Source organism: Periplaneta americana, chromosome 14, assembly GCF_040183065.1.
Source record: "Periplaneta americana isolate PAMFEO1 chromosome 14, P.americana_PAMFEO1_priV1, whole genome shotgun sequence".
Classification (NCBI taxonomy): Eukaryota; Metazoa; Arthropoda; class Insecta; order Blattodea; family Blattidae; genus Periplaneta; species Periplaneta americana.
The window spans coordinates 159,324,725-159,341,504 of NC_091130.1; the positions used below are offsets into that span (position 1 = coordinate 159,324,725).

Sequence of the window (16,780 nt, forward strand, 5' to 3'; positions counted from 1 at the left end):
TATTTTTTATGTTACATTTTCAGCTCGTCACCTTGTTGTCCTTCTCAAACTCACGTGAATATTAATCATTAGGCTTATTGCTCCGAAGATTTTCATTTTATCTTCAAGTTTTTGCACTGTAACGGATGTGACAAAAATGTCACCCACTTCAACATTTCATTTTGTATTAACTTAAAAATCTGTTGATCATTCTGCATAATTATATTTAAAAAGTTCTACTCGTACCTAAAGGATGACTTTATCTATCTGTGTTGGTAAGTTCCATGATTATTTATTTTAATTAAATAAATAATGTTAACTTTTCTAACGGATGTGACATGGATTTGTAACGGATGTGATAAATAACACGTAAAACGTGTTTTACTTTATGTTATATGGAAAATTAATGCTTCACAAATATTCTATGAACACATTAAGCTAAGAAATATTCACATATTTTACTACACAGTACTATCACAGTCTAGCATATACAGTCACGAAGCTCAATACGTAAATATGCATCCACAGATAGTTGCTAACCACTAGGATTGCTTAATATCGCTCATTACAGACAATGCGAAATAGTAGAGTCTATTGTTCATAGCACCCTCACAACTCAAGCTTGTGACTGTATATATACTAGACTGTGGTGTTATGTTCTTAAGGGAAATAATTTATATAATTTTATGCTCGACCATGCCGAAATGTAGTAATTTCACCTGGTAGCAGTCCTTTAATGCATGTCATTAAAGTACACCTACTCATTAAAGTACAGGTGTTCAGCCAATGACAAGTCAGCTTACAGGTGTTCAGCCAATGACAAGTCAGCTTACAGGTGTTCAGCCAATGACAGGTCAGCTTTGTACCGTTATAAAACCGCAAGTATCGATTATTCTCGGATATGCAATCGAAAGAGAATTAGCGAAAAGTCACGGAGGCTGGAAATCCAATACTGTCGCAGAAGGTTATGTTCTGTTACTATAATAATTAGAGTTAATTGTAAATAATATTCAAATAAATTCAATTTGTCATCTCGTTTTTCAATTCTAAATCAATTTTCAGGTTATATCAGAGTAATGTTCATCTTATTCTGTGCCAAGGTCAATGAAATTCGGCCTCGGAAAAAATCAATACTTTCGCGTTGCGCACATCTCACAATTCAGGCCAGTTAGCACATAACCATAATTTTGAATACTTTCAAGCTAGAAATATGGTCGAGCATAAAAAGTCGTATGAAACTTGCCTATAATGGTAATTAAGACGCTCGTATGAAAATTATGAAACGAGCGCAAGCGAGTTTCATAAACAATCATACTTGCGTCTTAATTACTACCATTATAGGCTCGTTGCATAATGTACTATTTAGTGTGAAACGCCGGTTACAAAAGAACGGTTGATGATCAACAGTGTCAGTGGTTTCTTTGCAGGATTCCGACAGGAAGCCAGCTATTTTGTTTACTTTTTAAAATCCGTCCGAAAATTTTTATAATGTGGAGCCACTATTCCAAAATCAGACATGCTAAAGGGATGCTCAATGTTGCATGCGGATGTCTCAGCAATTCCTAATCCTTCCTGAAGGACATTTTTCAGCTCCTGAAGGACTTGCGAGAAAATGTGTTGACGGGACGACGATCCTGTGAATAAGAAAACAAAACTGAGGCTTTCATCTGTATGTCTGTGAATGTTCTTCTCCTATCGTAATTTTAACATGTCTGGGCTTTCGTATTTGTTCCAGGGTTTGCATCAGCCGGTAAAAGCTATGTCCTTGCACCAACAAATGAGGACAGCTGCTTCTGATGACTTAATGCTTCAGTCTATTGACTCTTTGCTTACCGCACTCACAGACACATTTCGCCTGTGGGGAGACAGTGTGGGCTATTCAAAAGAGAATGCAGAACCTCACAAAATCTATCATTATCTATAGTAAAACCGACAAGAATATCTGCAAATTTAACTTAAAGTCGGACATTGTTTGAAGACGCTGTAACATCTATTGTGTTAGGTCTTTCATTAAACCAACACAAGACACTCTCGCATGGCGGGTCTCTCTGATCATGTGGTCACCACTGCCACTACATTACCGATCTCCCTCTTTATTTTCGACCTTGATTCGCCATTGTAACGCTGTGTCTGTGAAGACAGATAATAATAAAATTGTTATTCCTTGTACAGCTGTTGCTGAATTGGAAGCTACCGGCGTGGCTCAGGAGTTGCGTTCGGGCGCGGGTTCGATTCCCGCTTGGGGTAATTACCTGGTTGGCCTTTTCCCCCCGAGGTTCCATTTTTCAAGCAATTAAAGCAGAATTTCTGGGTAACTTTGACGTTGGACGTCGGACTCATTTCGCCTTGATTAATTTCAACTTCTTTTATCATCTTCCAGTAGTTTCAGATCAATATAGGACGCAGTACGTGTAGTGCTGTGATGCCATCGTTCTCAGAGCTGCAAAAGTCCAAGAGGGACGGAGAAGCTTTCGTAGCGGAACTGTGATGAGTAGCTGAATCTATAAACAATGAATCACGATACCTACAGGAACGCAGCCTTCAGGTGAATATAGGATACAACAGGATGTAGTGCTGTGGTTTGCATACACCGATCTGAGGAGGTTGCGTAACTCTGAGGAGGACGGAGGGGCGGTGAAGGACTCCGTCTCGGTCCCCCCTCCGTAATAATAATAATAATAATAATAATAATAATAATAAATCAATAATAAAAAATGCCCGGAATTTTACCTAGTTCTTGGTGTAGGTACAGCGATCCCGGACTATACCCTTTCAACGCCAACGGAAAAAAAAAACTAACCTCAATTTCGGAAAACGTAATTTCAATGAAGTCAATTTAAGATTTGAATATTTCTCTGTTTTTTCAGCTATAGCCTATAGTGGTTGTTCTTTATGGTTGTGAAGCTTGGACTCTCACTTTGAGAGAGGAACATAGGTTAAGGGTGTTTGAGAATAAAGTGCTTAGGAAAATATTTGGGGCTAAGAGAGATGAAGTTACAGGAGAATGGAGAAAGTTACACAACGCAGAACTGCACGCACTGTATTCTTCACCTGACATAATTAGGATTATTAAATCCAGATGTTTGAGATGGGCAGGGCATGTAGCACTTATGGACGAATCCAAAAATGCATATAGTGTGTTAGTTGGGAGGCCGGAGGGAAAAAGACCGAGACGTAGATGGGAGGATAATATTAAAATTGATTTGTGGGAGGTGGGATATGATGATAGAGACTGGATTAATCTTGCTCAGGATAGGCACCAATGGCGGGCTTATGTGAGGGCGGCAATGAACCTCTAGGTTCCTTAAAAGCCAGTAAGTAAGTTAGTAAGTATAGCCTATATAGTAACACTGTCTTGCCTAGTGGTCTAGGAGTAAAGAGCTCTTCACTAGACCCAAAGGTTGAGGGTTCACACCCGGCTGGAGTCGATAGAATTTTCAGGACGCAAAAATCCGGAGCGTAAATCCTCCGGGAGGGACTTTAAACCGAGTGTACCGCGTCGGAGTTCTCAGGCACGTTAAAGCCCTCCGAACCTAAATTAGAGCCTCTAGACTAAATTCCTCCTCTCTCGCGTCTTAATGATACCTTAGTTGCATACTAGGTGGGGTTGCAGGCGTTGAGCTTACCATTTGTTTCTCTGCTCTCTGTCGGGAAATAAGTGTAACTAAATTCCTAGTAGGTATTGAAACCTCCGCTAGATGGGTCTGTATTCCGACTCCGGAACTATGGGTTCAATGAATGAATACATAAGTAACCCTATATAATAATTTTATTATATACATGTTAAAATAAAATTGATTGTCCATATTCTCTCTCGCGAACACAAATATTGTAGCAACATAGCCATTCATGAACAACGTTTATTGACAATATTCGTTCACATGGCAACAAGAATTGTTGCGATCGTCATGATTTATACAGTGAAACCTGTTCAAATCGGAACCTGAATAATCCGGAATCCTGTCTATTTCGGAACAATTTATTGGTCCCTGTGAAATTCGTATGTATTATGTGTAATTTTTCCTGAATAAAATGGAAACTGTCCAACGTGGAAATGGAAACTGCCTGCTACTGTTCAAAACGGAAATAATATTTTGGGCACATTGCTTTGAAGTAAACTATATTTTGAAACAGCTGTAATTTCAGGGAATGTACGAAATATGTAGGTCATTAAGATAAAAAAAAGTTTTCTTTGCAAAATTTTAGAGGGTACGAGGGTGTGTTGGCCTGACGGTCATAAATTTTATTACCCTGTTGACTAGGCAGACGAGTCCCTTCAAAGATTTTCAATTTTCACACCCATATACTGTCGTATTTATAGCTAGACAGAGCATAAGTGTAGTGATTTCCTGGTAAAAAAAAAGTTTCGTAAAATGTGGCATTAACAGTAAGTGATGAAGTAAAAGTTATCGAGATAAAGGAAAATTAGAAACAAAGTCTATGTGAAATAATATTGAAGTACAGTTGTGGAAAACTCTGATCATAATGAGTGGCGTGCGACCAATATTGGTGACACAAAAGGAACCAGAAAGCAACTGTTTATGTGGAAATAAATGAACTCTTGTGGAAGTGGGTTCTTCATGACCTTTCAAAGAACAAGCCAATTCCTGGATCTATTCTGCAAAGCAAGCCATTGAACTGGCAAAGAAATTAGATAAGCCAGAATTCAAGGCCTCTAATGGATGGCTCCTAGTCCAATTAGATAATAATGTGCAGTGATATGCAGTACAGTATTAGAGTATAGTGTTAGATATTAAATAGAATGAGATTAGTAAACTTTAGTAATGTTTAATGACTAATGAGTGAGCTACGATAACATTTATACAGAAAATCAGGTTTTAATCAAGATGATTCACCAACGGAATAAGTGACAGAAAGCTGATTTAACGTGAGTAGTGTTAAACGGAATATTTTGTACTTCTTGCAGTTTGCGGCATGCCATTTTGTTGTTCATGTATACTAATGATAAATATTCCATTTTAATTTCACACCTGAATAACACGGAAGCCTGTTCACAACGGAAAAAAAAATGGGACCATGTCACTTCCGTCTTGAACAGGTTTTACTGTGAAAACTATTGGATGCGAGGTTATTCGAAATAAAAATAATTTCAATAATATTAAAGCTTTCCGAAATTAGATCGATCTTTTCCCAAACTGAATTTTCTTTTCCCAAATTAACTTTGTATCTCACGAACTTCACAGTACTACTTCCGAAACTGAAATTACTTTCTCCGAAATTAGGTTACACTTTGACCTAATATAATAAATTAAACTTTTTTTCAGAAAATGACATTGAGAAGGTTCAGGGCTGCGAGAGGACCATTGAACCAATCCAGAAAGCTCTTAAGTCAGTTTATGAAAATGACTGACGCAGACAAGACTTGTGGCGCAGGTCAGCAGCTGCTGGGCCGTGACGTCACAATCCGATCCACACGTCTGTGAGTCAAGAGGGCTGCCCTGGCAGACGACATTGCGCCATGCTGGGGTCTCGGCTGCTGTGCTCGGCGCTCCTCGCCCACGCGACGCTCGCTTGTCTTCCGTCGCGAGGAGGAGGAGGAGGCAGGTTACTTCTTAGGCTATATACTGCATGCGACTGTTTAAATGAAACCAACGTTTCGGTGCATCTTTCTGTGTGACAATAGGAGTTGGTATTGGAAATTTATAACCATGACAAATATATATTTTTCAATTAAGAGAAAAAGAAGGTGAAAATTGAAATATTTTTCATAATTAATACACAATTTTAATTTTTTGTGTGTAGAAATATCATTGCTGAAGCAACTTAAATTACAGATTCGTTTAAAAAATGGGACTCAAATTGTGAAATAGTAATATGCGTTACAAGAGCGGTATGTTGACGTTTTCATGGTCGAGGAAAAGACTGAAAAAGCGAAACGTAGTTGAGCTTTTTTAATTTCCGAGAACATGAAAACAAACATACCGCTCGTGTATCGTACATTATTTTGTGCGAAGATCGTTTATTACATACCTGAAAGACGGATTTCTAATTAGTTGCAATGAAATCTCCATGTTGGTTTCTATTTAATGACGGCAACTTCGGAAAACCAAAATATCTTTCTTCAACATTGTTGCTATAAAATGTTTTCTGTGTGTACTATATTCCAGATGGCCGTGATATACGTCTGTCTTTTTTTCCCCCCAGTCTATAAATGCGAACTTAAAACAAATGGTAAGGTTATGTAATGATTTATTTTTCATTTTAATATTTTAACAATATTATTTATATAACATATTGCAATAATAACATCGACATCTGGAATCTTGTTGATTTTTTCACGGCTTCCTTAATGTTACTTGTATCAGGAATGCAATAAGTTTCGTGGAGTAGTAGACTTTACTTAATTTTTGCAAATATTTAAAAACAATAATTAACATTGCAATTTAGGTGAAATTGCAGTGGTAAGTTTCCAATTTATAATTATTACCATGTTAAACGTCTCTAAAAATAATATGTTAAAAGCCTGAAGCAGTAAAATGAATGTCGCGCTTAAGCGGTAAGAAGAGGGAAATTATTATGTGTGTTACGTTGGGAATACTGAATGTGGTATTTCACACTTACCGCGTATTGGCTCTGTGCGGAAAACAAGCAAATACGCACGATCTCGCACAAAATAAATCTAGGATGCAGTAATTCACACATCTCAGTAATTTTAAAGGTAAATTTAAGTTTCCTATGTTATCTTACTCCTAAAAAGACGCACTTTAAAATGTCTGGAGCACAATTTCCAAAATTTTAGTATAAACAATTCATTTAATTTAATTTACAAATTATGTAAATACGAATTAACATATAGTAAATAAATACAAACATACACATAAATACAAAATGACGATATATAACAATGCAAAGAGAATAAAACAATAATACATAAGTAAAAAAAAAAAGAAAATACAATAGGCCTAGTATTAATACATTTGAGGACCGAATGAGCATCTATACGCAGAATGAATTTTAGAGGTACTCTTATACAAATATGGAGGCATATTTTTCAAAAGAAAAATAACTTCTAGTCCAGAAAAGTTTCCTAACAGTCTAAAGAACATGCATATCAAATATCATGCATGAAGCATTAGCAGTTCCGAAGATATACAACTTTTTTTAAATTGCATAAATAACAAAATTAAAGTCCCGGGGAATTGCAGTCAAACTTTCGTGCCATTTAAAAACTCCGTGCGTCAGAGCTTTAAAAATGGTGTCACAACAGTTGACAAGGCCATAAATGTGCATCAAATTTTATGTAATGTTTTTTTCACACGTCAAATACAAAGTGGGTCAAAAGTCGCTTTCCCCAATATTCTTTCTTAGGTTTTACACTTGTACACATATACAGATGTCATAACTTGAACAAACGAATAGCTGGTGTAGTGGGTTGGCAACCATGTTCGCGCGTCAACTGTTTTTCCATTGTCATGCCTTGAAAACAGCCCTCGTTTGCCGATATGCAGTTGATATGACAACAGGATGGAGCATCACCTCATTTTGATGTAGCAGTGAGGGACTTCTTGAACCAGCAATTCCATGAATGGATTGGCCGTCGTGGCACAACAAAATGGCCACCCAGATCATGTGACCAGACAAAATGTAGTTTTTCGCTGTGGGGTATCCTGAAAAATGATGTTTTTGCTCAAAAACCGCAGGATCTGAATCAGTTGCGACAAATGATAGAACAATCATTCGTGAAAATCGATGAAAATCGTGAGTTATGTTCTGCCATCTATAAATCAGTATCTAAACGTTGTGAATTTTGTATCGGGAAACAAGGCCTCCATTTTGAACAAAATCTATAAAGGAAAGTTTAGTCAAATGTAAATTGAATGTAATCAAATGTAAGGAAGTGTTTGGGGAAAGCGACTTTTGACCCACTTTGTACTATTTCAAAAGAAAAAGACGTTTAAAAAATTTAATTCTTTTTCATATTTAACAATTCTCTCTCCTTAAGTCTGTCGAAATTCGATTAACGTCGGTCTACTATTAAGGATTTCTTTATAGAATGCTGATGTTTTCTTCAGTTAACATTCTTCTTGGATTCAACAGGAGTGAAACTGAATTTATATTTCATCAAATGTTCCTGTTCTGCCTCTGGTTGGATTGCTTGTTTCTCAATACTCCATACCTCAGGTCTTCCAGAGCGTTCTCAATCTTCAATGTTCCTATTCATTATTGAAACGCTGGAACCGCAGCGTCGTTGTGCTACACGCTCACTAACGACACCTCCAACCTCGACTTCACATATTTTTCGAGTCGTGGCAGCAACTTTATAACTTCGTTTCGAATAGTGCTTTAGAAGGACTCTAATCTCAAACTTTATCACCTCCATTTATACATTCTTTGTATTAACAATTGACGAATGTGACATGCTCACAATACGCAATAATAATAATAATAATAATAATAATAATAATAATAATAATAATAATAATAATAATAATAACCATAGTGTCCTGCAAATTGTATTGCGCAACTAAATTTTTTTTTATTTTTTTATTTTATTGGGTTATTTTACGACGCTGTATCAACATCCAGGTTATTTAGCGTCTGAATGATATGAAGGTGATAATGCCGGTAAAATGAGTCCGGGGTCCAGCACCGAAAGTTACCCAGCATTTGCTCGTATTGGGTTGAGGGAAAACCCCGGAAAAAACCTCAACCAGGTAACTTGCCCCAACCGGGATTCGAACCCGGGCCACCTGGTTTCGCGGCCAGACGCGCTGGCCGTTACTCCACAGGTGTGGACTTGCGCAACTAAAGAAAATCAGTAAAATATGCTAAAACATCAAACTTAAAATATCGACATACCTTATGAGACGATGTAATATTAATAATTGATTAAATGGCGATCTTACTCGTGTTAATCATGTAAGCATGTGCGGCTTACAGCTGTTTCGGTGCTACTTGACACCATCCTCAGAGCCTACTAGATCTCGGTGCTATCTCAACTTCGCTGCCTGTTGTGTGGGTGCGTTCGTGTGATGAAGAGTTGTGTCAAATAGTGTGTGTGTGTTCTGAAATTGATCTGTGTGTTGAGAATTTGATCAGGGTGTGTTTTAGTGTGTCTGTATATTTCATATTGTTCTAGTGTGTTGAGTTTTTGGTTCTTGGGTTGTATGTGTAGGATTTCCATGTCTGTATTTATGTTATTGTATGTGTGGTTAGCATCGGTTATGTGTTCGGCATATGTAGATGTATTGTGTCCTCTGGTTATTGCTTTAATGTGTTCTTTGTATCGAGTTTGGAATGATCTGCCTGTCTGTCCAATGTAGAAACTGTCGCAAATATTGCATGTGAGTTTGTATACGCCTGTGTGGTTGTATTTTTGGTTTGTGTTGTTGAGATGTCTTTGTAGTGTGTTTTATAAGATCGCCATTTAATTAATTATTCATATTCAAGTGTTAAAAGTAGTGTACGAAAGATTCAACATGGATGTAATATTATTCTACAATTATTATAATTAAATTTATTTATCCATGTATTGTGGGTCCCTATCACCACGGCATGGCGCGTCCTCAGGTTGCGGATAGAGGAGACGGCCTCCAGATATGGAGGGTAGCTGCGAATATATTGAATAAGCAGTCGTGGACAGCCGATGAGGGGTGGTCCTCCAGCTTGGGGGTTGGGCGAAGGGCTAACAACCCATCACCGTAAAAAAACAGCTTGTTACGAATCCCTACAATAAGCGCAGATCTGCACGCATTGTATTCTTCACCTGACATAATTAGGAACATTAAATCCAGACGTTTGAGATGGGCAGGGCATGTAGCACGTATGGGCGAATCCAGAAATGCATATAGAGTGTTAGTTGGGAGGCCGGAGGAAAAAAGACCTTTAGGGAGGCCGAGACGTAGATGGGAGGATAATATTAAAATTGATTTGAGGGAGGTGGGATATGATGATAGAGACTGGATTAATCTTGCACAGGATAGGGACCGATGCGGGCTTATGTGAGGGCGGCAATGAACCTTCGGGTTCCTTAAAAGCCATTTGTAAGTAAGTAAGTAAGTATTACATTTATTTATTTCCTCCATTCATGACCAGGCAACATAAATATATGAGCTACACGCATTGGAATTTCAGAACGAAAGCAGACGACATCCGATGAACTTTTGGAAAAATATCTGGAGCTGATGAGGCAGCAGCTGAGAAGCGAGCGCGAGAGATGCCTGGCAGAGATGAGCATCCCGAAGCCACGAGGTCAGTACTCACAATGTGACCGTCAAGTTTTAATCTCGTACTTAAAATGCACTTCCTCGCTTTCCATCTTCGCATGATCCACTACGTCAGTAGATAACTTCCTTACCACGAAATAGAAACTTCACTCTCGACAGTTGCGCTGCCACGCGCCAGTTGTGTTATCAAACCTCATAACGTAAAATATTACTAAATATAAACAGGCAAAACATTCATGACCGATTTCTCGAAAGACGGGATAATGACTCATTTGTTAACAGTCCTTAAGTTAATAGCTCGGTTTCTGGGAAGTTTACCGATTTAAGGGTATATGTACATGCACTACCACAAATATTATCAGAAAATGCAGGCTGTATGTTTCTAGAATTTTATAAGGAAATGAACTCACAATTGGACAAAAATTATGTGGTACCACAACAAGACTTATTGAACTTAAATTTCTGATAAAAGTATAAAAAAAATTACTAATAATATTTTTAAGAATTCAATTTGTACTCTAAATTAAATTTTCCAAAATTTGAAAATTTTCACACATATTATTTCATAACTCCACAACCATTGATTGTGCTGTATTTTAATTGTCTCGTAATAATCTCTTTATATTATCTAATATTATTTGAAATATATTAACATTCTATGTATTTTAGTTTAATTCTGCTACACAGTTTATTTCAGTGTTTAATTAATAGTTCATAGTATTTTGTTGTTTAATTTGTAAATAACTTTTGTATACATGTAACTCTCATCTAAATCAAATTGTTGGATTCTTTGTAAGTTCATGCATATGTATATACACTTTTTGCTGGTTGAGTGGAAGAGAAGGCCTTACGGCCTTAACTCTGCCAGCTAAAATAAATCATTATTATTATCATTATTATTATTATTATTATTATTATTATTGTTATTAGAGATATAATTCTGAAATTTTTTACACTGATTTAACATGCATTTGTGCAAAAGGTAGACTACAGTAATGCCCATTTCTTTGAAAATAGAAAAATTAGGTCACAAAACATTATGTAAATTTCAATACTGGGTGTTCATTTCAAAGTGTGTCATGACGTCACTGTTGTTGGGTCACCGATTTGAAGCGAGTTTCAGCTTATATGTTAGAGAAGTTACCTATTATTTAAGGCGTTCTTCAATCTGAACTTGAACGTCGTAGCAACAGATGGCGGTCTGTACGGTCTGTGTGCTACCATAACCTCTTTCGAACTGTGTTTTGCGCCGGTAAGTCGTACGCAGGGTATTTGTTATCATCGGTTGCGTACGGTAACATTCCACAACACAAATCAAATGCTCCGTGTCCATGTTGACCGTCGAAGTTAATGTCAACAAATACATAAGTAATCGTCTTAACCCTCTCCCCTTATCCCGACAGTACGTGTTTCCAAACAGTTCACATTCCTGCCACTACCGGCGTTACCGTACGTATCGGCACGTACGCTTCAGAATGAACGCCGTACTTGCTAGCCAACTTCTCTGCCTCTTAGATTATACACCTGAGCTGCGGAAGTGTAGGAAGATTGAATTCTCTAGGCTCATCAGCTAGCCACATGACGGCATACAGGGAGCCAAGACACATTTTGAACTGAACACCCAGTATATTTTATATAGGACAAATAAAAAATTAATTGTATTAAAATAAACAACCCTACATGTTTGAGAGTAGTCTACTTTTCAGAAATAAGTGTTTATTACATGCAGGAAAAATATTAAAGATGTCAGAGAGACCATAACAATGCTATGGTTACCAAATGATGTAACTGCAGATTTCTTTTTCATACTCTGATAAAATTGGTTTGAAAAATAGTATTAGTAACCTTTCTTATACTTTTATCAGATATTTAAGTTCTAATAAGTCTTGTTGTGGTACCTTGTAATTTTTGTCCAATTGTGAGTTAATTTTCTTATAAAATTTTAGAAATTTAGAGCCTGTATTTTCCGATAATATTTGTGGTCGTTCACGTACATATACCCTTAAGGAATGAGGACGTAGTTCTACTAGATTCAGGTAGATGGAACTAGTGATGCATGACATTAATTCGGGAATCTAGACATTAACACAATCTTATTCACACAATAACAGTTGCATAAAAACTAAAAACTATTAAATTTCCTATTAATTGTCGGACTTCATTATATTCTCATTATAAAGGTCGTTTGCTGATTAGCATTAGCAGAGTGACTGCATTTCTTGAAGGACTGTACGTAACTTCCCCTCGTTTCTTCAACTAGTGAAAAGATTCTAATAACAGCGCTCTGCTTCCCCTCTGCGGATTGAAAGTACGGTCGAATAATATACATGTAATATGTCTTATTAAAAAGAAACGTGATTAAATTTTAAATTCTTGATATTGAAGTCAACAGATAGCTTCCCTCCGTCACGTAGCTCCTATTACATCTTGTGATGACAGCTATTAGACATGAGTACGATGTGCGAGCCTTGGCAAAGTTTGTAAGAGCGTTTTAATAGCCATTTTATTGTATTGTATTTATTAACATTCCATGGTATTTATACATTGCTTTACAGCTAGAATATGGAACAAGTCAAAAAACTTAATACTATTATAAAGTCTTAATTTATAGTCACAGTCTAGATGAAATATATACAGACGAGATTTACAATATAGTCTACTAGTACAAACATAAAGTTTTAGTATCAGTTTCATGAAGTGTTATTGAATGTCATGAATTAACTTACAGAATAGAAGGCGTGAGAAATTAGGTACTTCTTTAATTTGGCCCTAAATAATCTTATGTTTTGAGGTTCATTTTTTATATCGATAGGGAGGCTATTAAAATTTTTTACTGCCATATAACGCACTCCTTTTTTATAGCACGATAGACTTGCCGATGGAGTATGAAAGTCATTTCTTTGACGTGTATTTATGCTATGAACTGTTGAATTAGTTACAAAGTTTTCACGATTACATACGAGGAATACTATTAATGAAAATATATACTGACAAGCCATAGGCATTATTTGTAGTTTTTTGAAAATAATCCTACACGATTCCCTAGATTTGGCACCTACTATTATTCTAATTACTCTTTTTTGTAATAGAAATATACTGTTACTATCTGTGGAATTTCCCCAGCATATTATTCCAAAACTCATTACCGAGTGGAAGTATGCAAAGTATATTCTTTTTAAGGTTTATATCAGAGCTGCATACGCTGCTTTCCTGCGACCAGTTAGATAAGTAGTGGATAAAACTATACATTTATACTTATAGAAACATTGGATTTCAGGGATATTGGCAATATGGAATTATCGACACCGTATGAAATAGTTGGAAACAAAATACTAATCGATAATGTATGCCTAGTCGAAATAGCTATGGAAATAAACAAATGAAAACACAGTTTCATTTTGAGAGTTATTGCTTTTCAATAAATGTTTCATTTAAAAATGAGTGATAACGACGATGTGAAACTAAGTTCAACACATCCTGAAATACTGGAAAAAGCTACGGATGATAGTAGTAATTTATATTACCTCAAAAATCGAAGACAAATTGAAAAAAAGAAAATGTATGGGTAATTCAGGGACTGGCGAAGAACAAACAACAACACACATACACAACACATCCAACCACCCAACACTACACAAACAAGCTGCATTCCGAACAATGGTACACAGACTACTCAACATACCAATGAACCAACAGGATTACAACGAAGAACTAAACACAATCAAATACATAGCACAAGAAAACGGATACAACCCTAACATAATAGACAACATAATACGTAAGACAAAACATAGGACAGATAGGCAGATCGTTTCAAAAACGTTACAAAGAACACATCACAGCCATAACAAAATTACAAAACACCTCCACATATGCAGAACACATCACAAATGCTAACCACACCCACAGAGACATCAACACAGACATGGAAATACTGCACATCCAACCAAAAAGCCAGAAAATAAACACACTAGAACAATATGAAAGATACAGACACACGAAAACACACCCCAACGAAATTCTCAACACAAACTCAACTTCAAAACACACACACTCTTTGACTCTACACTATACCACACGAACACACCCTCACAGGAAACAGAACAAGTGGCGCCAAGACCAACAACGACCAGTTCTGAAATAGGTCGAAACATGTAAACGAGGTACGTTGAAATTTAACACAGGAAAGTCTTACCATACATATTCCGAAGTGATACAGTGTTAAAAGTTGTGTAATCAAAATGTATAAAAAAATTTATCATCATTTTCAGAAAATGTGCCGATAGATAACTTTGGGCAATTGTCAAACAAAATTAAATCACATACATTATGGACAAACCATTCGACACTAAACATCAAATTGATATATCCAAGTACAGAAATTGTATCCCCGTTGAACAGAACAACAGAGAGATAGCCTATAAATTAATCTGTATAGATGGCAACACTCTACAGTGGATGAGTACATTTTAGTGTGGGAGTAGAAAATCGCTGTTACTTCTCTACATCTGTGATATGATGCAATGAGAAAATATTTTAGTTTCTTTTGTTATTTTTTTCACGTCAATACGTCTACAAGGTTGGTCCAGTACCGCACGGTGCCATCCCACAAAGTCCAAGTTTTCAGGCCAGTTTTGTCGCGCCTATAATTTCTGAACTACACGACATATTCCAATGAAGTAAAAGGTGATCGACAGACAAGGATCAATGTATTAATGTGTTTTTGAGTTGGAGCGGATGACGCCCTCTAGCGGGAAGAGGGAAATTGAGACACGACTTGGCGTGTCTCGCGGCAGTATGATATGAAAATTCGAAGCGATAGAACGTAAAAGATTCGTAACGAACCAGGCTACAATCTCAATTGAGCAACAATCAGCGGTCGACAAGTTAAATTGGAAAAACTCGTGAGTGAATTTGAGTGAAGAGAGAAAATATCACAATGTCGAGGCAAGTGCAGCGGAAATGGGAGCGGGCGTACAAACACGATGGTAACTATAGCAAACGACATATTTACTCTCAATGCATAGCTACAAGATGGCTACTCCCAGCACAGCGGAGATGTACCAGGTTTTCAGGGTATCTGCAAACAATTGTCACTGCCGACGTTTACCTATTATCTATCAGTGACGTATTGACGTAGCTGTAAAATGTTCGGCTTGTCTAGCACTCAGCGTGTCCCGATTACTTATTTTTATTTTGTTTGTTTCAGAAATGGCCAGCTATTGCGATGTTATGTGGGACGAAATGCTGTGTTGGAGGCATACTCTCCCCGGTGTCGAAGCCAGTCAACGATGTCCCGAATATACTTTTGTTCCTAAGGTGAGTAGCCATAATGCTTTTAGACAGGATTTGGACAGCCTAGGATTCTCACGTTGCATTGCTTTGAGACGCTCTGACAGCTTATCTTTAGTAGGCCTGACTTGTAGTGAACCGATTATTTTTAACAAATTTTGAATCTGTGCAGTTAATTCTGAAACTGAATCTGGAAGAAATTATGTTCGTCAGAAAATAGTGTTTAATCACGACGTGGAAAAAGAGAGATTCAGTTCTTCTGTATTCTGTAAACAGAAAGATATGAAGCTGCATTACACAATAAAGGCTCATTCACAATGAAAATTAAACATAACGTAAGCGTTAACTTAAGAATATAAATCAAGAAGTCATACCATCATTCACGATGGGAACATAAACATAACAGCAAACATACTTGGTAACCATGGAAACATAACAACGACGCCATTTCCTCATATTCTGTCATATACTTCAGCGGTCCACGATTGTGTTCTGTTTGCAAATCACGTAAGCATAAGCATGAAAGTTTGGAGTTTGCAAACTTTCATGTTAACGTCTTACGGTAATGTTTATGTCAATACTTATGTGAATCATTGTGAATGATCCCATTTGGTAGCCTGGGCGCAAACTTCTGTGTTTATGTTACGGTCATGTTTAATTTTCATTGTGAATGGACCTTAACTATTTCTGTTCGGTCAATCAGACGCTATGTGGCACATTTCCTTATACCTACCAAGTTACTTGACTAGCGCCATGAATTATGAAACTTTGTACTACTGATTTTATTGTTATCACGACATGATATGTAAGCATCAATATATCCAGTACAATTGTAAACGGAAATATACACAGTAGAAAATAAATATGAACATAATTTTCTTTTCTTAGGGCTGTACGGGGCGAAGCAATTAAAACATGAAAAAAATTCCAATAACAGGTTCGGTACTAAAATATGATGAAACAAGCTATGAGTTAAAGGGAACTCCATGCAAGTTATGTTATTGCTTTGGAAATCGCAAAATCATTGAAGTGCTATAATGAAGAACAGTTCATTAAAACATGTACGAAAACTTGTAATATTTAAACAAAGATCGTGACTGCTAGACGAAAATTTACGAGTTGTATTAAGAGTGGCAATTTCTGACGTATTTTCCTAGGTTGTTGTATAGAGCATTCCACGTTAAGAAAGAAGCCTTGGTTTTATGGTCCTTGCCTAGTACATTGTACAAGCTGTGTGGTAGGCAGGCGTTTCTATGGTAACTGAACATTTGATGGAACAGCCCCATATGCTCAATGCTTTTTATCTTAACGTGGAATCCTCT

The 16,780-nt window shown here is 36.7% G+C and overlaps 2 protein-coding genes across 5 annotated transcripts in view; one reads left to right on the forward strand and one right to left on the reverse strand.

Moving 5' to 3' along the window:
* Window positions 1-16,780, reverse strand: part of frc (fringe connection) — a 267,265-nt gene that overhangs the window by 48,862 nt on the left and 201,623 nt on the right. The window lies entirely within an intron of this gene.
* Window positions 5,390-16,780, forward strand: part of LOC138713936 (secretin receptor-like) — a 44,329-nt gene continuing 32,938 nt past the window's right edge. For 2 of the 3 annotated variants that reach the window (XR_011336014.1, XM_069846477.1), the window contains exons 1-3: window positions 5,390-5,540; window positions 10,075-10,191; window positions 15,376-15,485. Coding sequence is in view for 2 of the 3 variants with exons in the window: in XM_069846477.1 (XP_069702578.1) it covers window positions 5,459-5,540; window positions 10,075-10,191; window positions 15,376-15,485 (309 nt within the window). In the remaining variant the exon portion in view is untranslated. The other variant, XM_069846478.1, reaches the window with a different exon arrangement.